Source organism: Symphodus melops (assembly GCF_947650265.1).
Source record: "Symphodus melops genome assembly, chromosome: 16".
Taxonomy (NCBI): Eukaryota; Metazoa; Chordata; class Actinopteri; order Labriformes; family Labridae; genus Symphodus; species Symphodus melops.
This window is the reverse complement of record NC_136706.1, coordinates 18,310,399-18,337,568: the sequence shown is the minus strand read 5'-3', so window position 1 is coordinate 18,337,568 and position 27,170 is coordinate 18,310,399. Positions and strand designations below refer to the sequence as shown.

The following is a 27,170-nucleotide window of genomic DNA, read 5'->3' as shown; positions in this document are numbered from 1 at the left end:
TCCTGTGATTTCAGATAATTTTCTCCGTTATATTCACATGCAAATTCCCTGTTCTCAGTATGTGAGAAAATTGTTTTTCCTCAGTGAAAGGATTACATGAATGGAATGAGTGGATACCAATTGTTGTTTGGAGATGAAATAGTGCTATGAATAGGTATAAATTTGTCATTTGGCCCCATTTCATAGTCATTTCATGCGTCTGGTATTAGGGATGAAATACAGATGAGAAGTAATACGGTGTCTCTGTCAGCCAGATTATAAATATGATCAATTCAAATTTCCTTTGGATTTATACAAAAATCAGGCTCAACTTAACTCCAGATGGAGAGCCATCCAATGCTGTTCTGTTTCAACCAATACTACAGTAAAAACAACAACAACAACACACGAGTGAGACTGTTTGACAACTACAAGTGAGAAAGTCGAGTAGTTCTGCTCTCAAAGACATGAATCAGAAGTAGAAATAGTTGGAGCGTTTCCACAGGCTTTTAGATTCAGTAGATGTCGCCCTGCACTAAACCCCAAATGTAACTGCTGTTTGGCAACACCTCTGCTATTCTGAAGAGAATGGAGGCTTCGATTACCAGGGACCAGCATTGTTTTGTTAGCGGGCTAAGTTCGGACTTTAGTTAGCTTATAATTTCATATTGCACACAAATTGAGGAACTTGGTGACCGCTGTGGACAAAGTGGTTTGTCTGGACTGTTTTACAGACCTCATCCAGTTCATGTTCACATGTTTAAGTAGTGTTAACATGTTTTTTATAGTTTTTGTATTTCTTTTTCAACAAAGCGTGTACAATGAAATCTGAATTGCAGCATTTTACAATGAAATTTCTTTTCGACAAAATATGTACAGTTTTACATGGATGTAACTTTTTTTTTTTTTTAACCTGAGCCGACCAATAAATTGGCCAATTGGACATAGGTCCAGCAGAGTCTCAACTGGTTACTTTCCAGTTGAGTGACCATGACCAAGTGTTTCACAACTGCATTTGAGGGATCAACACAATAGATGTGTATATCTCTTTCTACACACTGAAGAAAGATCTAAGAGAGATATCAGCAATATTGTATCAGAAATTTTCTCTCCCTAATATTCATATCTGTAACGGCACTAAAAATCTGTTAGGCCTAAGTTTGATTAAAGATACATTGCTATGAATTCGAAACCACCCTAGAAAAACGCTTGTTTTAGGGAGAAAAAAAAGAAAGGCACAAAGAAAAAAGGAAGTAATGAAAGAAAGACTGCTATCTCTCATCTGGTAATAGAGGTGTTTCTGCTTACGAGCTATTGACAGTGGAGGGTTGCAGGTCTGTCAACCGAAGGATCCTAGACTAGAATTTCTTGCTTGATCCTCAAAGAAAGTATTTGATTTTTTCAATTCCCAAAAATATCATAATATCAGAAATCCATAATAATGCATGTGGTGGTTTAACCCTCCATGGTATGCATTATATATTATCAATAAAGAAGATATCCTCTTGTTGCGCTCAGCCAACATTGTACCATTGTGGAATACAATTCAACCAAATCATCATCTCTTCAAATGATCATATCAAACAATTACAATCCTTGTAATTTTAAAGTAAAACATTAAAATTCATCATGACCTTATGGAGCTGCATTTACCAAATCACATACACAAGAAATCACCTTCCTCACATATGCACATCATAGCTTATTAAACTTAAGGAAGCAATTACTCACACTGGTAGGGTGGTACATTTCGAGCACTGCACACATGGGTATTTGCCTTGCCCTTTTTTTCATCCCAAACAGGCCAGTGACCTCTTATCAAGCCTGCCAATCAAGCCGCCAGATTCCCCATTCTCACTCTGAACTTGTATATATATATGCCACCTGATCCTGACGATCATGCCATTGCCTCCAGGGCTTTATACCCTTTGCCTTCCAAGCGCCATAGAATAGGGGCTTGCATCAAATCATAGGTGCAGATATAAATCGTAGTCATGGAAAATACATTAAAACCATTCTCACTCTATTTCTTACAAATAAAATGTTCTTATATTCTAAGATAGTACAGTATACCAAGCATGGCCTCATGTGATTCCATTACAGTGCATTGTCTCTGGGCAGCATGCAATTTTTTGTCATTTCCAATGATACTTTTGATGATGTGTGATATAAAGTTTATCAAATTACTCTTTAATAACCAATGAAGATGACTAAGACATTTTGTAGGTGATTATCTGGGTTTCTTATTCTATAAAAAGAGAAGAAAAGATAACAGGCTATGTTGCCTGGAGGCAACAAGTTACCATAGAGGCTAAAAGATTTTTCTTCGAAAACATGTAAGTGAAGTCCTCTTCAGTGGCTCTTCAACAATCAAACATCCCATTGGGGTCAGGCTATGTTTTCGCCTTCCTATAGGGAGTATGGTGAAGAACTTCAAAGTTCATCAAATTTAGGCATGCACAAAAAGTCAAGTCAAGTCAGATTTATTTATAAAGCACATTTAAAAAACAATTTACAGGTGATCACAACATCCACAAAAAACACAAAAGAAAATATGATAGATTCAATTGTGGCTCTGTATCAGGTTGGGACTGAGACGACAGTCTGATAGTGGTGGCTGGGTGTCAGGCGGTGATTGAGACAGCAGTCTGATAGTGGTGGCTGGGTGTCAGGCGGTGATTGAGACAACAGTCTGATAGTGGTGGCTGGGTGTCAGGCGGTGATTGAGACAACAGTCTGATAGTGGTGGCTGGGTGTCAGGCGGTGATTGAGACAACAGTCTGATAGTGGTGGCTGGGTGTCAGGCGGTGATTGAGACAACAGTCTGATGGTGGTGGCTGGGTGTCAGGCGGTGATTGAGACAACAGTCTGATGGTGGTGGCTGGGTGTCAGGCGGTGATTGAGACAACAGTCTGATGGTGGTGGCTGGGTGTCAGGCAGTGATTGAGACAACAGTCTGATGGTGGTGGCTGGGTGTCAGGCGGTGATTGAGACGACAGTCTTATTGTGGTGGCTGGGTGTCAGGCGGTGATTGAGACGACAGTCTGATAGTGGTGGTTGGGTGTCAGGCGGTGATTGAGACGACAGTCTGATAGTGGTGGCTGGGTGTCAGGCGGTAATTGAGACGACAGTCTTATTGTGGTGGCTGGGTGTCAGGCGGTAATTGAGACAACACAGTCTGCTGGGGATGGCTGGGTGTATGTTATTGTTATATTTAGGGTGTCTCAAGCTTCTCAACGGAGAGCTGTTCTATGTGCTGCATCGTGTTGGTTGTGCTTATTGCGATATTTGGATACGTTTATTGTCTTGTCATTTTTGTGCTCATCTCGCTTCTACACCCTTCTTATGCCATTGCAAAATCTTCACTGGCTTCAGTAATGTCTTACACCTCTCCTCTTCAGATACAGATGCTGAACAAAAGTAGCCAAAGCGGATGTTAAAAAAAAAAAAAAATTATATTTGTTTGTCATAGATAAATATTGTCCGCATTGGTATTGATTTTAAAAAGGTATCCCAATGTATCATTTAGTCCCAAGTAATAGGTGTAAAACGTTTCATCGAAAAAGTCAATGTGGTGGTGTTTGTCTTTGTATATCTGATCACTTTCATAAGAAGTTAAACACTGCTTGGAAGAGCTTTGAGTGAAGGTATAATTGATATAACTTTAACTATTGCCTTTTTTGGCTCCATTAAAAAAAGAAGAAAAAAACAAACCCAAACACCAATTTGCGAAGTTATAAAAAAGTGAAATGAGTATTACTCTCACTTTTAAAAGAAGCAATGTGGTGAGTCAATTTTTTTCATCTCATTGTATGAATATTTCTGACTATTTTGATGTCACTAAAAGTGCTGGATAATGGATGCACAGTGTGGGATTCTTTAAGGGTTACAAAAACAATTCTGAAGTGAAAAGATAACCCTTAAAATAAAATAAAAATAATATGTGTCAACTCAGTATGATGTACACTGGAAATTATTTTAAGGTTGAGAGATTTACAATAATAAGCTTTGGCTGAACAAGCTATACTTACTAAACAAACCTTACATGACAAACAGATACGTTTCCAGTTCACTTGCAGGACACATTTAACCAAGAACATAACGGATGGACAGTAAATCAACTGCTCCATGAAGGAATTATTAAATAGCACAGCATGCTTTTTACATTACTTTGTTAATTCTTAGGACATGATTCTAAGAAAAAAGTGCATATATTTTTTAAATATATTTCTTTTTTAAACATTTGTTCATTTTAAGCTAGTTACCGTACAGCTCCACTGGTTCACAGGCTTAACGTTTTCTATTCATCTCTCTGGAAAGCTGGAGATGGAGTCACGCAGTGCCTGTTATGATCATTGCGACAAGTTTCAAGAGGGGCCCCGGCATGCTTGCTGGACAAGAATAGTCCAAGGCTCTATTCTATGCAACTGACCGCTATTGAGGCGACGTAACCTACTGCGTAACCTACAGTAAAAAAAAACTTGAAGTAAAACTCAGAAGTAGGTCCAGGAGAAAATTAGAACAATCCCACTTTTTAGTAGGTATACGCCCGACGAGTTCAGTGCTCAAGCAATCCCTAGTGTCTTCACCTAAATCAGTGTAGCCATAACAATATAGAGGTGTCAACGGTGTAAAAATCATGCAACATACTTGATGGGTTGAATAATATAAATGTCCCTAAAGCTGAATCTCTCAACAGACTGGATAATATTAACGCAGCATATCACGGCCGTAGTTCTAATCTAACAGACAACACTGAGACTCTGTGCAGGCTGAAAGATAGATCATTTAATGATCAGTGTGGAGCCATTATATACAGTACAACAGGTGTCATAAATTCCTTCCCACTTTGGATATTTCTATGGTCTGGAGAATCACATCACCTTTACTCTTTCAATGTCAACCCTCTATTTGAAGAACAATTCCTCATTCTACTGTCAACTGAGGCCATACATTATACTTTTGGAATACCTCAAATGACACGCTTCTCTTCAAAGATGGTCATAGCTTCTCAGAATAGATCATAGTCTGCTAACAACAAAGTCGGCTCTACAAAGTGTAACCAAACTGTCTCTGAACGTATTCAGAGAAATTCGCATTATCAATACTTATTCACACAAATAGAATCTTGATTTTAAGAAAAAAAATCTAGATGTTTTTTCCTAATCTTAAAACTAAAATGTGAAATACATGTTCAATATTTATGCCCCACCACAAGTAAATCTGTCAAGATTTGACAGCATTAGAACCTTTAAAGGATATCAGGACATAGTTTTAGATTGTAGGATGGAGGATGAAGGCCCAAAACAGGCTGGATTTTCATCTAGTATGCACCTTGCTTACATTGTTGATGATGCATTCAATCACCAACTGCTTGGTCTTCTGGAATTGCAGATTTGCAAGCTACACCTGAGCGACATGGAATTTTTGACATGTCATTAGCATCCATGGTGGCTCATTTTAAATCAGTCAACAGACACCTCTTCATTTAAAGAGAACACAGCTTTTCAAATTGCTGCTCACTGTGCATGAAAGGGTTCACAATAATCAGTTTAAGTTATTTGTACAGCCAACTGTTACATGGACATTAGAAAGTTATCAATAAGTACTGCGCTGTTCACTTACACTTTTGAATAGCCAACATTCATTATCGAAAACAATCATATTTACAGTATAGCAACTACCACAGCATTGCATTATGCATAAGCCACGGCTTGTTTGAAAGGCTAAATTAAAGCTGACTGATGGTAATCAAATATCTTCCCATCAACCAGAGTGCAAAATACTGTCCAGTGAAAATAATGGAACATTACAAGTGTTCACAACAATCCTAGAATACTTAATCATATCAAATGCATTGTACTGCATCCAGACGAGCCTGAGATGTATTTCATGAAGTCAGTGAAAGATTTTGATTCTATACAATGATGTTTACTGATTCAGCATCTGAAGTAAAGACATGAAAGAACCAAAAAAAAAAGGACATTTTCTCACATTCTCCATATTAAAAAGTATTTTTTGGAAGACTGAACAAAAGCTGAGCAGACTTGAAGTTGCACATTTTGCACTCTGCTTTTTGAAACTACATCGCTGACTCTTGGATCTCTTGAGTCTCTTTGGGAATGAGTTATTCATGCTTATAAAATGATGATTAATTGAAATGTCTCTGACTAAAGGAACACGAATTCTCATTAAAAACTCCTGTTCTCACTAAGATATTATTGAGTTATATGATACAGAAACTCATTATTGTGTGTCAGTGAACTATTGGTTCAATTTTCCAAGTATAAATAAAATTAAACAAAGGAAATTAGACAAAACATTTTCATTTTGTGGTACCTTGACAGCTATGATTTATCACAATGTGTCAATGGCCTTTACAAGACCAAATAGATAAAAGCTGTTTAATGAGAAAAAGCAGAACCCTCCTGTAGCTCAGCTTCAGACTGCACCATAAATGACGTTTGGGGAAAAAAGAGGGGTTTGAACATACTTTAGGTCATCAGCTAAAAAATTACATGAGCCAAGAGAATATAGGAATTTACCATCTGGTGTCTCAACTGTCCTTGGAGTCTTTCTGTGTTATACTCAGTGTGCTTTTTATATAAATACTGAATGCTGATGAAATGTAGGTCTTCTGCAGGTCAAAGAGGGCAGTTAATTGTGTTTATCAGAGTGGAATTACTTTTTTAAAAAACCCTAACCCTGGGCAAAAAACAAAAAACTTACTTCAGAGAGTCCAAATACAACAAAAACTCTAACCTGAAAAGAACACAAAAAGTCTCTACCAGAAACACAGGGATATTGGCACAAGAACACGGATAGGAAAACCTCTGACATCCGACAAAAACCGACAACGAACAAACACAGAGGCTGTGTCTCAAATCAGTGATTCCCAACCGGTGGTACGCGGACTCTCCGCTCGTAAAAATCTTTTTAACTGCAATGCATGATGGTATATATTGCTCGGAGTGTGACCATTGGGGATACACTACTTTTCAAAGTGCATTATGGGATACATTAATTGGACAGCACTACTACTGCCACCAAAGCTGGCAGTAGTTCAGTCTGCAAGGCAGCTCAGGAGCGCTCGTTGTGGGCAGCCCTCTCACTCTCTCCATTAATGTCCATGTCCATAAGATCCTGTTTGTGCATGTATGTGTATTTCAGCCGATGTGTGTATAGCATGTTCAACATATAACGAGTGTAAAACCAAATTTCCCCCAGCAGAATAAATAAAGTGTAAATTACTGTTATCATACAGTGAATAGGAAGTGATTTCAGACACAGCCAGAGACTAAATACAAAGAACAATCAAACACAGGTGAGACAAATGATACAGGCGAAGAGAATAGGGGTAATCAAAATAAAGGGAAACACACAAAGGCAGAGAGAAACCCTTAAGAAACGATTCAGACACAGAGAGCTCAGTTTAACAAAAACAAGATACACTGGTACGAAACAAGACCAAATGAATCATGACATATCCTCCAGTACCACATGTTCTTGAACACAGCTTAGTGGCTGTTTGATGTAATTCTTAATTGTATAATCCCATGGTGTATTCTTGCTGTTGCTAAGGTCAGTACTACTTATTGTTCTTAATGGGAATCTCTATGGGTAAAAAACCCCCCCTCTGCACTCTTAAATACTTCACCTGTTGAAACATGAATCTCAGCTACCTCAACTGCTCATCACTATATTTCAGCTCATTGAGATAGTCATGAACATCCGATTCAAAGCAAGGACCTTCAAAATCCCCTTCATCCATATCAGTTTAAAGTTGAAACATACTTTATTCATTATTGTCAGTTCTTCTCAACCTTTTCCAAAGAGTGTGTTAGCATAGCTTCCTAGCGAGATGGCGAACAATGCTTTAAGATTCTGGAAGTGAGGTCCCACCCATCTGTAAAAGGTCTGTAGCTTCATTGGGTCGAAAACATGAGGAACTAGCAATGTAGTTTCACCACCTCTAACTGTATGCACCTCGACAGCAGCACTCTGACAACCCCTTCCTGTCTCAGGGGAAAATGAGAGCAGGATACACGACCGTTCAAAAGTGCTACTTGATGTCAAACGCCGTTTTAGGTTTGCGTAAAAACTTTAAAATTCAAGTGGGGGTCTTAGCTAACGTAGTTTATCTCGTCTAACAACATGTCAACATCTCTTAAGCTTTTGTTTACCACAGACCTTATTTCAGGCGTTTAACCACAAACCCATTCAAAATTCCCATAGACTTTTAGAGTTAGGAACCCATGGCTCTAAAATGGTAACTCACTTCTGGGTTTTAGGACTCATTCCTGTGCTGGTGCATGCACCTGTCTGTTAGTCAATTTAGCATTGGCTTGATGTTTTAACAATGGAGGTTGCTGCTTGGTGGATAAACTTTTCCTGAATCACTGTTTAAAGCAACAACTGAAAGGACTTTCCACCTCTTGTAGAATGGTCTTTATTGAACACTGATGTCCTTATATCACCTTTTAAAGATAAACACAGCATCAGACAGAAGTCAGGTTCAGTATGAGGTGCTAAGTTGTAGGCTAGCCAGTTGTAAGGATTCAAGAGAAGACTTCTCTGTCGAGAATCCGAAGCGTGCATGTGCAGGATGGGAGCAGCATTGAGATAAATTTAATCTTTTTTTCAGGAAGGGCAAAAGAAATGGGACACAATTGACTTGAACTTTTGCTGCTTTAAATAACTGCAGACGAGAAGCTTATTACCACAACATAAGGGGCCATCGATGTCAGCTTTAGACAGAATCAGTCGAGGTATGGATTATCAAGGTCAACTGTCTGCTTTGAGATGATCCAAATCCAAGGACACCAAATGCTTGGAGAGATGATCTTATTAATGGTATCTCAAAGAACAAGTGGAAAATACTTACCAGTTCTGACACTGACACAATAGTGTGATACAGTCAAATTATGATCCTAACTTCCAAGACAACTGTTCTAAGAGGGGATGCTGAAAGATGCAGTTGTTTTTGGAAACACATGCCTCACGTGCAACAGAGACCCCTCTCTAGGCAAAGCTGCGCATACTCACTCATAATCACTTTGCACCAGACCACAGCAGCACCGTGTCCATGATTAAGTTGTACCTGCTCCAGGCAAGGGCTGAGTGATTGCAATGAGGTGGGAAAGTATGGATGGACGGACTTATACCACCAATGTACAGAAATTCTTTATAGGAAATTGTCCTGCTTTGCTGTGGAGAAATGAACACATATGGTCAGAGGGGAAATCAAATTATTTCAGAGAGCTATAAGTCATGTTTATGGACTTCTTGCAGATTAACAAGGACAGAGGATAGAAGAACCACCTTGCATTGGTTTAGGTTCTTGGCTTTTCCATAATTTATCATGAATATATTTGCTAAAGATTTTCTCAAGCTGAATATACAAGGTGAAGGAGAGCGATGTTATTTAATATCAATGTTTGGGCAAAAGAATGAGCATAACAAGTTAATTAGTGTAAAGTGTCCTGCAGGCTTGGAGGACAGCTGTGGTAGAAAAGCAAAGGAAAACGTACCTCTACCTGCTGAGGCTAACACGTCTGCACAGAAAATGAAGAAATTAGTAGAGTTCAGAAGTTCAAATGTGAGGGATCTTTTAATATCCTGCTGTGTTGGAGACAACACTTTTGTATACTTGTATAGTTGTAGTACACGTTTCCCGATATTTCCGATGTGATTATTGCTGGAGCTTTGTGTGATGAAACCTTATTTTAAATTGATCAAGGCTTAAAAGACATGTTGTTCATTCATCTTCCAAAGGGGGCACAGTTTGATTATCGACTTTGCACAACACAGCAAAGTTCTTAAAGTTGTAGAATTTTGATGCATATCATATTTAATTTGTTTTTAAAGGTTATAAACAAACAAGTACTGATATTTTTAAATGAGATGTTGAGAAAATCTAAATTCAAATTCTTTTATTATTGTTAAATTTATACTGTAATAGTCCAACATTTTGTGAATAAGCATATTGCACAGTTTTAGTGAAATAACATAGTCTAACATAGTCTCCTCAATGCCTCTGGAAACAGGAAAAAAAACTGCTTGACAGTAAAATAACACAATATCTCTATAAGGGTGCGGTCACACTGCAAATGCACGGTTCGGATTGCCAGGCGGGGCAATCGTGCTTGAGTACGGTATGGTACGGATAGCCAGAGTGGCCACGCTCTAATGCACTTTGCCCATGACAAGAGAAGCATACAGAAGCCTGACATTCTTTTCCGTCACAGTACGCTGTGTATGGTTAACTAGCAGCTATAACTTGTGAGAGGTGTGTGTGCAGAGTTGGACGACATAGAGGATGCTCATTGCTCACTTCACTTCGTCAGTCATCTTGCAAGAATACACCGTGCATAAACGAATAACGCTGCTAAACCTACGCATGTTTTTGAAGTAAGGCAAGATGAAAGAAAATTACACAACTAACAAAATGTTAATTTGGCGTGGTCGTAGTGGGAATAGACATTATGTGCCAGTAGAACATACCTTTCTGGGTAAAAAAAAATATATATATATATTTGCTGTGTTGATTTATGTTTTCTGGATTCTAAACTTGTGAAGAGAATTTATCGAGCACCACATGATACATACAGGGAGAGACTTTAGGGGGGAGGGTCGCTCTGTGGCTCCTAATGCGACCATCCATTACCTGCATAAATCACAATCATCATAAATCATAATGTTTAAGCACAGATAAACACCAATGCTTATGCACTTACATCAATATTGCACACACGCTGAGAGCTTCCATCAGGGAAATTTTCAGTTTGCTCCAAGCTGCAACTCACAAGATCAGAATTCAGCAGGAGTCGTTCCAGCTCTACCTTTAGACCACAGTTTGCATCTTTTGCTTTATACACATACTAAATCACTTTTGGTTTAACTTCAAATAATGTTTGCAAGAGAGACTTGGTCTCAGTGGCCCAAACACATGTGGGTCAATACGTCCTCACCTATATTAAAATGTGCTTCTTGTTGTCAGAGACAGGACTGGCATAGAAAATAAACAGACTCTGTTAAACATATTTCCTTTCTCTCATATGGGAGTTACCTTACTGCATTTCACAACGATAAAAAAAGAATTTAAAGTCAAGGATATATGAAAAGACAAATATATGCTCTTTTTTTAAACCAACACTTTTTTGGACTACATGAAAGCTGGCAAATCCCATTGCATCATATTGAAAGCTTTGAAACCAATACAATTCACAAGTAAAAAAAAAGAAACCCACCATATGTGTCTACTGTGCACTTTAGATTGATCCACACTAAAAAAAAAAAATAAAAAAAAGAGGGGAATATTAGCTATCTTTGCACAGACTTATTGTGTGAATTTTTAACATGCAATATATTCAACAGCGAGCATTCCATTGATTGTAGCATCCTGAAGGGAAACACACTCCCTCCATCCAGCTGCCATCCATTTTACATTTTAGATGGATAACTTTTGATTTTCTCTTAAGTGAATCAGGCGTTCAACAAAATGGATAAAAAAAGGTTTGTGTGCACAACCTTGGCTCAATTTGAATGGGGTGGTAAACACACCATTGCATTTAAGCAGTATGTAATATCTTTGTTCGGCAAGTTTGGAAGGAGAAAAAAGAAAAGGAATATCAAAAATGCTCCATTTCCACTGCAGCGATTTTTCCCATTGAATACACTTTTCATTATCATTTCATTGCCATGACTAGAAACTAAATTCTGGGAACACTTTTCCACTCCCCAAAAGGTCCCTCTCGGAAGGTAGTACTCTGAAAGTAAAGGGACTTTGGGGGTGGGCCTTGTAGCACTATATACATTTCTGTTTTTGCCACATGCAATGTGCACATGCACATCCACCACATTTCTTACTAGTCAAGTCAGCAAAGCATTAGAAAAATGTCTTGACATGTCAGCATATTCATTTGCCCATAGGTGTGCCTCATGCCAGGGACATACCTTCAAGGAAAACCTGACTTTGAAAGCTGCTGAGGATAAACTTAAATGCGACTGCAGGATTTCCTGTTTGTGTCACCTCCATTTTCCCCCTAAACATTTTCATTACTACATTTTCAACAGAGTTAAACCAATTATTTATATTCACAAGTGTAAAAGTTAGAAACCATCCTGTTTAAATGGACATGCAATGTATATTGGGTCTTAAAAGATATAACCAGATGCTGTCGTACTCATTTATTGGTCCCATTAGAAGGAGCCTTTAAAATCGGACAGCCTTCAAAGCTGCTATGATGCAATCAGTCTTCATATGTACCCTTGGAAGGAGGTAGCCCTTGAATTGAGACAGTATTTGTGTTTCTTAGACTGTGATCAGACAACATTGAGTTGAAGAAACCTTTGACTCACTGAAAAAAGTAATTTCCTTGGACTCAAAGTCCCAGGTACTTTTTACGGAGTGTTACTAAAACCACATAATCTCTTTCTATCAAGCCTGTCTGTACAGATTTGATTTGATTATACAGTACATGATCAAATCTGAAGGGTAACAGGAGCTAAGCATTTAATTTAGTCTTAACAATGAAGAAAAGCACATTTTATTCTCTCTGCTAATGTGCGTCACTGATTCCCGCTGACCTCAGGATCATGGGGAATCTCCTCATCCTAGCTACGAGGCAGGTTCTGCGGTCCACACTGAGGCACGCAGGCTTTGCTGATGTCGTTTGTCAGGAGATTCTCTCAGATTAGGCATATGCTGTATTAAAAGAAGGCCCTTGGTTTCAAAAGTGAAGCAAATGCAGAACCCCTTTCGCCAGAGTTTTTATTCAATTGCCATCAGGGGGCAACTCTACGTTGTAAAAATAAGCATCTGTGCATTAGCCCCTGTGTGAAATAATGACCTCAACTATTAATTTGCCTTTTAACCTTAATTCATATTTTCCTACTAAATTTATAGTCAATAAAGTAGGTCATTTTCTTAGGGCTAACTGTGGTTAAGAAGTCCTTTCTACAGCAATATAGATGCAACACTTTTTTTAAAGGTTGCCACTTATGGCTCTTAAAACCAAAGTAGGTGATGGTAAGTACGCATAACTGAAGACTGAAAAGAGGAAGGTACCTGAACAAATGGGTGACCATCGGCCTGTAGATGGTCTTTGGTGTATCAAGCTATACCGTATAAAAAGGTACGTCCTTTAGATGCCACAATGACTCACTGTTACATGCCAATCAAACAGGGTGCAAGAATAGGTCACAATTTTAGAGCATATTGAGTTTCTGGCTGCTGTCATTGCAATTTTTGCATTTTTAGTCCAAGTCATAAAATATTACTGGGGGCAAAATTTTGTACTTGCACTGTCAAGATTTATACATTCATATATGTTTGCCCTCAGCACCAATATCAATCTTGATAGTCTTTTTTAATAAATATTTCAAAACAGGTGTGGGTGCATTTCAGCAGAACAATTATTTAGTTTGAATGTCATTCTCTACCTTTTGAATTATTACTAATATGAGATATTCTTCCAAATGTTTGTGGAAAAGAGCCAAAGGTTTGATTCTAAATAAAGACAATTAAGTAAATGACTTTGCACTTAATAAACACACAGCCTCATTAATGTGTTTGTTTTTTTAAGGTGAGGCATGACTGCTTTGACCAGTCTGAAAACACAATGAGGAGCCATTAATGAATGTCTGTCAGACCATTAGCAACAAGTCCATTAATTTACCTTTTATTACCACTAGACACTGCCTCATCAAAGAGAGGATCCCAATTAGTCAAACCCAATTCCACAGATGCTTGTCCTGTGTAATTAAATAATGCTTTTATGACAATTACCGACAAAACAGACAAAAATGAATTATGACTGCTGTTCATTATGAGAGATTTGTTATTTAGCTTTTATTGATCAGAGGATTGGGTGTGTGTTGGTGTCTCAGAAAGCAAGAGGCAAAGTTTAAGTATCTGTGTTCTGAAGATCAAGGGCTTACACATCGCTCCCAGCAAAGTGTTACCATGTATAATTATTGTACTTCTCTTAACATGCTTACCTCTTTGATTTGCCATGCTTTGTCTAACCCATACATAAGGATTAGAACTAAACCATGGCTGCTGAGAGCTCCTTTGATGACGTGTGAATTTAATGCCAATATTTAAATACAAACATATGCACACGTATCAACTCACAAAAGAGACACTGGGTTCTTCAGACCTTGTTATATTTTATCAAAGTTGTTGTGGAGAATATTCCAATTATTTCAATAATTTTACTATTCACAAAAGAATTGGAACAATCAGTGGAGTTCATATAGTCTGCCTCCATATTCATGATCTTAAGGGAGAGAAGGGAACATGCAACTTCACACGAGTGAATAGACAGCTGGGTAGGGAGCTAGAACGGGGTAATTGGAGCCTTGAGTAGAGTAAGATTCTTGTGATTCCTTTGAGAATGGCAGGCATATGTCTGTGTTACTTCCAGCTGTCCTGACTTGAGAGCAAGCTAATTACATCATGTTTGTATCCTGTTAGTTAATCCTCTAATTAAAAACAATTAAAGGTGTTAAAAACAGGCAGATGAAAGTAGGGGCTGCTCTGGTCATGGAACCTGTGTTCTTAGAAAGACCTGACCTTAGTCTCAGAAGTGATCACTTTTAAAGTGCAATCTGTACATAGCAGGGGAACAGCATACATAATGCTGGACCTTTTGGTTATTGGCGTTCTGGTTTTGTTTTGTAATTAACCCTATAGAAATAATTGGAATACTCTCGGCAACAACTTGGGTAAAATATAAAATGACATGCATATACAGAGTTGAGGCCTATTGTTGCCTATAGCTTGGATTGATGCTCAACAGCTAGCTGGATTTTCTTTTTCTCCACTGCAAAGAAAAAAACATTTACATAATTCTTTCTCAGATTTGACATCCACACAAACCCTTCAAAAATGTGGCTGAGATCAGTAAGAGGACAGTCATCAAAATAATGTGTGAAGTTCAAAGCTCAGAGTGTTGTATTGGTGTTGATAATAGGTGCTATGATAGCAATAATAAACATGTATACTCTTAAGTTCAAAAAATGGTTTTCCTCTGAATAGCTCATGTCTTTCTTGGTACACAATGTGCCAGGGTGATTCTTTTTATAATTCATGCATTTAATGGTAATAAGTTTCATAATTACGGTTTAGGCTGAACTGACTGCAAATGTGGTTGCATTGTAGCCTTTTGCCAGGGGGTCTGTGGGTTTGTTTTCAGTTTATTCTTCAGGGACAATACATGTTACCATCTAACTAAAGTGCAGCAGATGTATTGTATAAAAGGACTTTTGGCCATGGCTTTTTTGCAATCCTTGTCCCTGGTTAGGCTTTTGGGTTTCTAGGTTGACCGAAAGTTAGCGAGACACTTCACAACCAATATGGCGACCACCAACAGCTAGCTGGATTTTATGGCTTTAAAGTTCTGCTTCAGAAACCAATGAGGAAAGTCACTGAGATAAAATACTATTCTAGTCTATTGTTCTTTCCAGTAAAATCTAATACATCAGTCATTTAAAGACAATAATTTGTGGGTTGCATATGGAAACATATGCATAGTCAATGGACTTTAAGGACAATTATACTAGTCCTGTCTTTATTACTCTTCGGGATACAGTTTTCTTGACCTCATACTGATTGAATAAAAATTTTATAAAATTTTAAGATTTCAAGAACTCTCATTACATACACTCGCCCAAAAGAGGAAAGGAATCAATAACAAAAAGCATTTAAATTCAGTGTGCAGCAATAATTAAGCATTTTAAATCATTCAAGTTTGTGTCCTCTACTTCCAAGGGCAGATGCAAGACACAAACCAGTCCCTCCCAAGTAAGAAGTTCACATCCTCACTTGGAGGCTATGTATGTCAAACAGTAGAACAACAGCATGTCCTATGACAGCGCTTTAGGGGAATCAATTGGGTGACTGCTACATATTATGCCAAGACAACTAAAAAAAAAACCAAAAATGTGAAGTCTGAAACCACCAGGATCACCCGTGGCCCCTGTCTTCTCCAAACTAGAAGTTCATTCTGGGGGACCAAAAGTTTTGATTGTTATTGGATGGAAGGAGATTCACAAAGAACAATGATGCAAACCAAATCTCTTTATCTATCCAAAAAATATTAAAATCACATTTTAATTTGTAGGCTGGTTGACTTGTCTCTGAACATTACATTAGCCCACAGGGAACTTGGTTTGTGAGGGGTGAATGATTTGGGCTCTGAGGTAGAAGAGATTCCTTGTGGCCCATTGACAGAAGTTCTCTGTGATCTTGGATGGTTTTAACCGAGAGCAGCCCTTGCACAACATCGCTAATATCCTGCATTTGTGGGAAAGAAGGACCCCTGACCAAAAGGGATTGCCAAGTTTATCCTGGGCCCTTGCCAGCAACTCGTAACTCCCACTTTCTCTTAAACCAAGAAAATGTCTTTGGGCTAGCCTTAGAGTTGATCTCCACACACTTGGATTGAATATTCATGGCAGTAGCATCCTTTTAAGAGGCTACCAGGAAGGTAAGGAAGGACAACTGCTTTATTCAGATCCATAAAGATTGTTGTCCTTGAGGACTATATGACCTATCCAGGAGTCCTGGCATTAGTCCTTTCCGCCCATTCATTTTTATTTTTGGGAGGGTGTAGAAGAGAGCATGCCTCTGGTGACAGATGACAAAACCTAATGTCGGTACAGCATCAAATCTTCCTCAAAAGCAGAAGTTCAGTGCTGACTGCCAGCAGCGGAAGTGATGAGAATTGGTAAAATCTGTACGTATCATGTCCTTTAATTCCCTGTGGTGTGGAAAGCAATGTCTCCAACTAAGGCCTGAAAGCCATCAAACATCCAATGGTTGTTTACAATGAGCAAGCTTAAAGAGGTGTGAGTGACAGAGAGAATTTCAATCTAATTGGACCATACACTTGAATAAAATCATTCTCAAGGACCCATATGAGTTTTTGCAAATAACAGCTCAGATGTCTTTGTCCATGACGCAAACATTTGAGCCGTATAGAAATAACCCAGACAAAACATTATGACAGCAACAAAAGCATAGCAAAACAAGAAACAAAACATTTCAGGAAAATTGCAAGTTATGGTTTTGTTCTTGTCGCAAAATTGGGGGCTTTTACAAATCAAATAAAGCATAATGAGCCCTACAGCAGCTGTCTCAGTGACTCTAGTTCTATAAGCACGGCACCCCTGCAGTCACACAACAAGATATGTGAACAGCTCTTGAATCAGTAGGAGGTGCGACTGTAATTTCAAATTGATGGCATTTCAATGTCTTTGCCCGTACACAACATCAAATCAAGTTCTACAAAGCACTGAGTACAAATAACAATTTTGAGCGATAAATTGCAGTAATTCATTTTAATTATTTTTTTTGCCTTCATCACAGAGACAGAACAGTGAATAGTACGAATAGTGAATAGTAGTAGTGGGGAATGACACCCTGCAACAGCAACCATCAATGTATGAATGTGGGAGTTAAGGGTTGAATGTGACTAGTATTGTGATAGGGCTTTGAGGAGTCCTATGACATGCTGTCTATACATGAAATCCATTTACTCAAACTATATATGAAAACCTCCAAATGCTAACTCATTCAATATCAAATTGAAGATCAAGTTGTGATTTTAAAATGGAGGAAAAACAGTTGTTGGTTTTGGATTTAGTCCAATAATGTTAATTTAGCTGAATGTTCACTGCAGCAACATTATAAAATTTTACCAAGCTCAATTGTGTTTCAGTCTAATTACAACATCATTTTTAATCAATTTCTTCTAATTTTCATACTTCAACAAAGCATGCTCCATTACCAGTCCTGGTTGGGCAAAACCTGTCAATATCATTGATCATTCAATGTGATGACAAAAGTCAAAGTGGGAAGAAAATCGACAGAATTATTGAATCCCTTCTTTATGCACCTCTCCCAAGGGATGATGTGTCTAGGATTGTGTGCCTGCATGTTCAGAGCGTTGTATGCCTCAGTGTTTGCATCAGAGTTGACGTGCATGTGTGCAAAGCACAGCCTGAGCTTATTTCTGTGAGCTGTTTCTGTTCTTGTGCTCTGTCGAAATTGTCTAAGGCATGACAATTTGTGCAGCTGTCTTCACATCACTCACATCCACCTGAGAGGTAGATAAGGAGTTGAGTGAAGTCTTATCAGCCTGTTTGATAACATTTATATAAAAGTTCCGCTCTGGGCATACGCGTCTGAGCCCTGTGTTACAGAGATCCTCCTCACACTGACAACAATCTAAGCTTGAGCAGCAGAAAGTTGAGCTGGGATAAATTTGAGCAGATCTTGAAAGCTTTGGGAAATTGCTTAGCCTGGCAAAACTCTTAGCATTTGTATTATTAAGGTGTTGTGGAATAACCTGTAGCCAAGCTGCAAATAAGCTGTCTTAAAAGGTTAAGTCATAAAGCACTGGGTTTCAGAGAGCCAATGCTCAGGGGCAAACTTGGATATGTGGGTTGAGTGTGGCTCGGCCTCTTTTAGAGTGAAGATCAATGCAAAGCTTGTGCCTCTTAAATGAGAGTAAAATGTCAAAATCTCTTACTAATTTGCAACAACATCTCAACAAGCTCTGTTTGACCCTGTGGGAAAACACTGACATTTAAAGGTCTTTCATTCACTCGCCATGATTTCTAATTTTTCTCTTTCAACAGACAAAATGATGCTATGTGAAAGAATTGAGCCTATTTACTTCGACGGAAATTATTCAAAGTAACCAGTCGAACCATGCGTTACAGTTTTAATGAAGTTGCAATTATGCAGATGATCAAGTACTGTTCTGTATGGAATTATTATAAATTGTAGTAGTGTCCTGAGTCCTTGAAACCTTACAGCTCACTTGACCACTTTTCCCAACCTGCAGTCTGTCAATATGACTACTGTGTAAATAAAGAAAAAGCTGTTAGTGCTCCGGCCCTTGTTCAGGCACCAATCAATACTCAACTGGAGAGTAATTGAAATATCTATTATATTAAATAATGTGGCATTAAAGGACAGAATGTCCAAAAATGTAAAAGGTTCTAGTGAATAAGTTTGTAAGTAATTCATGTTTAATTAAAATGTTAAATATTAAGACTGTAAGAGCCCTCTGTCTTTGGTTTTAGTTTAATCTCAGTGAGACATTAGGGAAGTCAATCCACCTTGACTTCCTAAGCCATCTATATACGTGGGATTTCATCATGTGCTTAATTGCCTACCCTAATTTGCTTTGCTGGCACTGTCACAGCCCCATTGTACCGTTATCAAATCACTGGGCACTGTAATTAACTTTACATTGTAACCACCACCTCCTGTAAGTTGCACACACCAGCTGTTAAACGGTTCAAACGTTATCGTCTTTTCACTCTCTTTTTTTGTTTCTTTCCAGCAGAATGAGTACACGTGTCCACGCCCCCTACCTGGTGCCTGGCTGGGAGATATGCCGACCATCCATTAACCCCCAAACAGGAACTGCTTTCGGATTGGGTCACAACACGCTAAAAGAGAGATGCAGGAGAAAAACGTATCCAGAAAACTTGTACGGATCCAGCCATCATAATTCAAACATTCAAGGATGCATTTAAAATGTTGCCTCCATGCTAACAAGGGAAACCACCGGCCAAGACAAAGAAGAGATAATACTTTCTTTTAAGTTTTCTGAAGATTTTATAAAGTCTGTTTTTTGGCCTGTGGTCTTTGGTCATCAGCTTTGCTACGTTCCATCCGGCTTCATCAGCACACAGATACTACTGACACACATAGTTGTGAAAATGCAGGAAAGAGCCGAGGCTTGGGAAAAGACTCTTGAGCACTAATGGATGGTTTTAACCAAAATGGAAGCGCATTGTATCGACAGTAATTGCTTATTGTCTCCATGAGGACAACATGGCATTGTTTCGAACACAGGGAGACTATAATAATTTAAGAGGCTTTAAAAAAGTGTAAACCGAGCAAAGAATCAGTGATGAAAATGCGCTGACGGCCGGGATCTTGAATGCTATGCTCACACAGCTGTGTTTAATTTAAAGTGGGTTTCAATATTTGATTAATACAAGGCATCATGTTGTCATCTTTAAATGCTTTTTTTTTTGTGCTTTTTTTCCTTTCTTTTTTAAGAAAGACTAATCAAAGGGGTCAGATGGTGTAAATGTGCCTCACTGGAGCAGAACATTTATGAAAGGAGTCACTGAGTTATACTGTGCACCTGTCAGTGATGAGGAATCTGCTTCATCAAGTCAGCAGAAAATCAAGAGATCAAGTCAGCAGCTGGAAGACTGTTTGAAGCCTGTGAGAAGTTGCCAGTGGAAAACAAGCTATCCCCCAGCCAATGACTCTGTGATTTTTTGTTGTTGTTGTTTTTGTTTGGTTGTTTTTTTTCTTCTTCTTTTTTTTCTTCGAAGTTGTTTCTAGTTACAATCAAACCTCGGATATCAACTTTGTATTTGAAGTTTGAGAAAGCAACCAGAAGCAAATAAGAGCTCCTTCTAAGGGTTAAAATTTCTGAGATTATAATGTTGTTAATGTTGTACTTTATTAATATGTGTTCCTGCCATTTTCAACGCCAAATACCATAGAGCCAAATGGAGCCTGTTAGGCCTTTGGCTCTCCCAAACATGGATTGTTACAGATCCAGGATTTGTTCTAGTAAAAGAAAATCCACAACAAATATATAATGAAGCCTCAATTTTCCTCATATCCAGCAGTGCTCTTTTACCAAATTGGCTTTTTCTTCTTTCATGTGTGTAATGTGTACGTCTTTGTGAACAAACAGTGACGCAAGGACAGTCTTTGTTGGGAAGATCCTGTCTGTAAGAGGACTTTGAGCACTGCTTTCATTCAGAGACTTATGTTGGAAAACATGCTACACTCCCCTTAAAATATTCGCCTGTCTCTCCCCCTTGAAGAGACTGCTGTTGTTGCTGTGCGCGTTTCTAAGTGTGCTTGTGTTTCATCCGTTCTGGGTTCTTCTTTATATTTCAGATGCATTGAGTTGTGTTTGTTTCGACCTTCTTTCTACACAGGAAATGGTAATTTTCTATTGTAAATTTTTTGCTCCCCCCCCTTGAATTTGTCAATAGTTAGTAAGCCGCTGTATTCTTTGTTCACTTTCAACAGTATGTTTTATAATGAAAATAACTTTTTTGGTGAGCAATATGAATTGGTCAAATTAAAATATTCATCAATCATTTTTTGTGTTCCAGATCAATGTGATATTATCTACAGTGGGTGTTTTTCTGAGTGCGAGCATGTGCTTTCCTTCTTCATCATGCTCCCAAGTCTGCATTCTTGGTTGTTGGAGTGTGTCGTACAGTATTCCCTGCAGAGCGGTGGTGACGAGGCTGTCACATCAACATTAGCCTCATTAATTTAGAGAGCAGAACATTGATCTCTGTTCGACCGTTCCATTCACCGTGGCGCTCAGTGTGGGCCCCACTAGACCTCTAATTACGCTTCTTGTGTAATGTGTTGCATATCTCAGGAGGGGGGACCATGCTTGGTGAATTTTCTCCATGTATATACCGTGCTCAAACCTGTCAAGCTGTCAGCTGAGCGGTCCAGATGGTCAAATTGCCTCACTTTCCATGTGGCGTTTTTGCATACTGCCTTCAACCTATCTGCCCCTACTTCTACTCGCTTCCTCTCCCAATCCTGTCTTTCTCTCTGTTGGGCACTCACACCTTACTCACTTTTTTTTTTTTTTTTTTTTTTAGACGCTCTTGGTCAGGTTTTTGAATCTGTGTCTCACATTACTCCCCTACTCAACCCCATCTGTTTTAAAATCTGAGTTCAACCAGAGTACAGAGAGAATGTTCTTACTTTCCCTTGTGTTAACCAGTCATGCTGATACTTTACACTCTGTTAAAATGAAATAAGATAAACTACATGGCAAAATTCCACCAGAAACAAACATTGAACCCAGTGTTAGCATAGACAATTTGTGCATGGCTCTGCTGAGCTGCATCAGCTCCGGCAGTCTGAAGTCCTCTGCAATAGCGATGTGTTGTTCTCAAACGATTCATTCAAAAGAACCACATTTTATGGGTAAATGAAACTCAACCGAATTATTTGTGAGGAGAATGAAGGTCTTTTTTTTTTTTACTCCTCATGTTCAGTATCTGTTTCACTTTTGCTATACCTCGTGTTCAGTGCTTTATAATATCCCAATAATTGTACAGTTTTCAAAATTCATAAAAAAAGAAAACAAGTTTGTCAAATAAATCAACTTTGTTTTGTGGCTCGGTGAGGAACCTGGCAGAATAAGCCGTTTCTCTTACAAGAGTCGTTCATTTCTCAACTTCAGTTGAGTGTCTCTCTCTCCACAAGTTGCATAATAAGAAGAGTGAGTCGCTCAAGCCTGCCCTCCCCTCATGTCTCCTAGCTATTGCTGGTCAGTCAGTCATTCGATTTGTGTACGGAACGTACTGCTGCACAACGCAGAAAGGGAGCCCTGTGTCGCTCGAGCCCGCCCCCTTGATCCTCCTCTCATGTCTCGAATATCACAAACATTTTATTTACAATTAACAATTATGTGTTACTGTCAGTTTGCAAACGGTTTATATATCCATACTTAATTTCACTCAGCGGGCTGTTTTATCATCCACTACCGACGCTCTCAATTCGATTGTGTTTCAGTACAATGTGTGGGACGGGTTGGAGATTCTCACGTTCACTGAACATAGTGTGGGAGCTCTGATTCTGTCTGTCCCTCGGCATCAGTCAGTCAGCTATTCGTGTACTGAACACACTACACAGAACAGTCAGGAGCGCCTGCTGCCAGATTAGCTCGAACCCGCCCCTCCCTCTCATGTTCTCTTAAAGTCATAAGTATTGCCTGGAAACCATTGTATTAAGATGTTGCTTAAATGTATGTGACTGTCATAGCAGCTTTCAGGCGCTTTATCTAACCAAAGTCTCAGCTCATTGGCTTAATATTTATGAAGGGTCATTTCAAGTTCGATCGCGAGCAGAACTAAACATGCGGCCCGTGTTTCAACTCATTGGGTTGTGATTTGCAGTCAAGGCTCCGGTTAAGCACCGAACAATACGGTTAAATCTTTCACTAAACTGATTCTAAGGAACTGCTTTTCCCATCCTTACTCTGCTGCAGATATTCAAGGCTTCTACTTTAGCCAGATGCTGGTGCATCAGTTTACGAATGAGCAGTACAGGAAGTCAGACACAAACGATTTTAAGACATCAGGCTTTCAAAATAAAACACATATTGAAAGTTAGGAACAACAAACGCACATATCAACCTGTGTTGAAGTGTTTACATCCAGTTTTATACCATCATACATTATATTACCCTGCGCTGACTCGTTTATTACTGCAGGACCTTCTTGGTCTCGGTGCTCCAGCTGTCTGGTGGTGCTATTCAGTGTCTAGCTCAGACACGCAATGCACATGTATGGGTTCAGAAATACAAAGCCATTCATTTGCAGTAGGGGTCCATATGCACTGCTGCAACAAAAACAACATGAATTAAATGTCCAGAAACAGAGGGTCTCACGGTCATCCCTTTTTGGCTCTGCAGGTTGAATTCAAACAAAGCAAATTGCTCTATGATACTAATAGAATAGAAAACAAGCTAAACAAACTTCAGGCTCTAGTCGTCTTCAAATCCTACAAACGAAACAACAACAAAAATCCTCTTGATTGTCTCACAATGTCGCTCATCAGGGTTTGATTCAGAGAGGCTGGACGTATCTATTTAACTGGAAAAATCATCACCTTCAGACTGGTTTCACTCCTTTTTGTACATTTTCCACCTGACAGGTTCATAATTGTCCCGTCAGTCTGAGAGGGACTTTAGCGTCATTTGTTTAAAGAACTCCAGAGCTACTTTTGTTTTCATGGCACTAAAACAGCAACAAATATATACTTCCACATCTGTCGTCTAAGACGTCGGTTTTAAAGGTAATCTTCTGGGAGGAGATTCTGTGACATGTGGATGATTTTATTTTGATACTGTTCCTAAACCTGAATGGACTACTCAATATACGTGTTCATTTAATAAATAATTCACTAGAGTATTGATTATACTAATTAACATAATGTCGAAGGTCTGAAAGAGAAAAGTAAACATTGCCATTGAGTGAACTTGGTCTTTAAAATGTGTCTTAAGCTCTATTTCTATGTTGTGTATGTTGTACATTCCATGTACAACTTTTTCAGTGTCCCCCTTTTCCTTTCTGTGTTTCAGTCTTATCTGCTGCTGTTCTCCGTAACTCAGTCTCTGTCTCCGTCGCTGCATGTGTTGTGGCAGCACAGACAGGGCTGTATGCCTGCGAGCAGACTCCATGCATAATTCATGCAGCTAGGGCTCCCTGTTGACCCGAGTCCAAACAGTTGGCAGTCTATAACACTTCCACAGAAGAGCCCCAAGAAGAAGATGCTGAACTAGAAGCAAAATGCCCTGATGTAAGATTTATCAAGCCCCTCGGATGACAATGCAGACAACACAACATTCACATATTTTCTCTATCTGCCACCACAGATTAGAGGACAGGGATAGCTTAAAGTGTGTGGAAATCTTTGAAGCGAAAAAGTCATGCACAACAGGCTGTGTAAGAAAATATATATAAATATACATTTGTTTTTATTTTTTTTTCGATGTGGAAACTGGAGAAAAGCTTACATTTAGAAAGGGAACATTTTCATTACATAGATAAGATCATCTCATAAATCTATGATGAGTTAAGAGATGGTCAGCCTTTACAGCACACTTCAACACATGGTCAATCAATGGCAGACATCCTTAAACCTCAAAATCAAACAATAGAGAAAAGGAAAACTTGATGAGATGATTTTAAGGCAGACTTAGTTGAAGAACTTCTCTTTGAAGATTTCCTGGTTGGCAAATGCATAAAGGAAACAACGACTTCAACTGAAGTGTTTCTCCTCTTTCTGCTATCCTGGGTCCTTGCTTTTAAGAAACCAATCAATCAAACTGTATTTGTAGAGCACCTTTAATACAAAGTTTATATCATAATGAATCAAACAGCAACAGCATGACTCCCCCAATCAACCCCACCATACAAAAACTCAGGTAAAATAATTAAAACAGGGGCTGATGGACCGAAGAAACTCTATCATTAATTCTCAATGAAGAAACACAGGAGGTGGAAAATTTGATAAAACTAATAGAGATAAAATGAGATTCAATTGAAAGCTAGACTACAAAAGTAGGTTTTGAAGTTTGCTTTTAAAACTGATTACATTGTGTTCTGCCCTCAGGTCTCCAGGTAGGTTATAATATAAAGATGCCTCACCATAAGTTTTAGTTTGAACATGCAGAACAACTAAAAGATCACTTCCAGAAGACCTGAAGGCTCTCGTAGGCTCATAAGTTAAAAGGATAAAGAAGTGGGAACAAGACTATCAAAAGCTTTAAAGAGCAATAAAAGAATCTTAAAATTAATTCTAAAACATGCGGATAGCCAATGCTGAGATATTAAGGTCGGTGTAATGTGCACTCTCTTTTTGGTCTTTATTAACAGTCTTGCAGCTGCATTTTGCAGAAGCTACTACTGAGAAATGTTCTTTTTTTGGAAGACCAGAGAGAAGAGCATCACAGTAATCTACTCTGCAATTGATTAAAGCACGAATAAGAGTCTGTGCATTGGCTTGAGAGAGAAACTGTCAGACTCTGGAAATGTTCTTTAGATGATAAAATGCATTTTTGTTTTACATTCCTAATATGTGGCTGGAAGCTGAGGTCTGTGTCAAATATAACGCCTAGATTTTTGACCTGCTCACAGGGATTAGAAGACAGTACTTGGAGATTGTTATTCAGTTTCTCTCTCTGGACCCCTGTACCAAAAACTAAAACCTGAGTTGTGTCCTGGTTGAGCTGTAAAATAGTTCTCTGCCATCCATAACTTAATATCCAAAACACATTTAAAAAGAGAATCAGTTGGCTCTGAGTCATCAGCAGAACACAACAATGTAAATGAGCCGCAAATAACTGACTAATGGCTGGCTGTGGATGACTGAGCAATGAAACATTATTTTTATGTTCAGCTTGTCACTTTGATCTGACAATTCCAACGTGAAGTCTAATTCAGGACAAGTGAGCATTGCAGCTTTAGCAATGCTCTCTAATCACTCAGAACCTCTTATATGTTGTACCTTGTAGTGCTTTCACACTTGCACAGAATTGCTGAGTTGCACCTGTGAATGCAGTCAGCCACATTTTCACTCTTTCTCCGACCAGGATATTTCCGCAGAAAGTCGCAGCTGATGTGAGAACACAGCAGGACATAATCAGATCAAATCCCCCTGCACAGGTGGGAGGGAGTAGAGACTTTTATTCCCTGTGATCTGTGCTTGACCACAGCCTGCATGCTCAATCTATATTCTATAACATGTTATTAAACCCCAGCATGGTGTTTTCTGTTCATCAGTATGTTCTTCTCTTCCCTTTTGCTAATATTCTGATTATGTTGAACTACACAAAGGCCCATGTTCTCATTCCAGCATCATATAGCAGACTCTGCAGGGTTTTTACTGCATTCAGAACGGCCGACTCCACCTAATCCCTCACCACTGGTTGTTTCTATGGGGAACACAGTATTCCAAGATGGCTACAGAACATTGTGAATAAGTAAACCCACGGCCAAAACAACAAAAGAGAAAGAAAAGTGAGAGAAGAGGAGCTTTTGTGTTTTTGTGGGGGTTTTTTTGCTTTGCTGCTGTACAGGCATGGCCTAAATAGTTTGAATAAAGTGGACTGGAAAAAAAAAAGATTCTAACAGCAGTAAAAACATAGAAAGTTAAAATATGGCTAATTTTGTAAAATGAGAATACATCTTGGGTAAAGAGGTACACTTCTCTCTGTGTCTGTCACGATTATCGTCAGGCTACATGTGAGCCATAAAACTTTGAATTTGATAGAATGTGAAATTTAAAATCCATGCGGAAAGTACCAGATATTTATTATTGACTGAAATCATTTTCCTCTTATGAAATGAAGAGACAATAAATAAATAATTTATTTTGCCAAAGTGTTTGATGCTTAAATTTCCAGGGGGAGCACCTTTTGATCCCTCCATTTCACTATTGCTTGAACCAGTAGCTTCTATTTTCATTTGTAAAATAAATTAGGCGTTAACATGATATCTGTTCCTTCTTCAACTACTCAACCATCATAATTCGGATGTTGCTTGTAAAAGTGTTGAACCAACATACGCACATACCCTGCTCTGTTGCTTCATCC

The 27,170-nt window shown here is 38.6% G+C and overlaps 1 protein-coding gene across 4 annotated transcripts in view; it reads left to right on the top strand.

Annotated features, from left to right (window-relative positions):
* The window catches only part of lrrtm4l1 (leucine rich repeat transmembrane neuronal 4 like 1), a 59,782-nt gene extending 38,642 nt beyond the window's left edge, over positions 1-21,140 (top strand). For 2 of the 4 annotated variants that reach the window (XR_013780789.1, XM_079363659.1), the window contains exon 3: positions 19,344-21,140. Coding sequence is in view for 2 of the 4 variants with exons in the window: in XM_079363659.1 (XP_079219785.1) it covers positions 19,344-19,409 (66 nt within the window). In the remaining 2 variants the exon portion in view is untranslated. Of the gene's footprint in view, positions 1-19,340 lie in introns of all 4 variants that reach the window. The other 2 variants (XR_013780790.1, XM_079363658.1) reach the window with 1 other exon arrangement.
* The last annotated feature ends 6,030 nt before the right edge of the window (positions 21,141-27,170 follow it).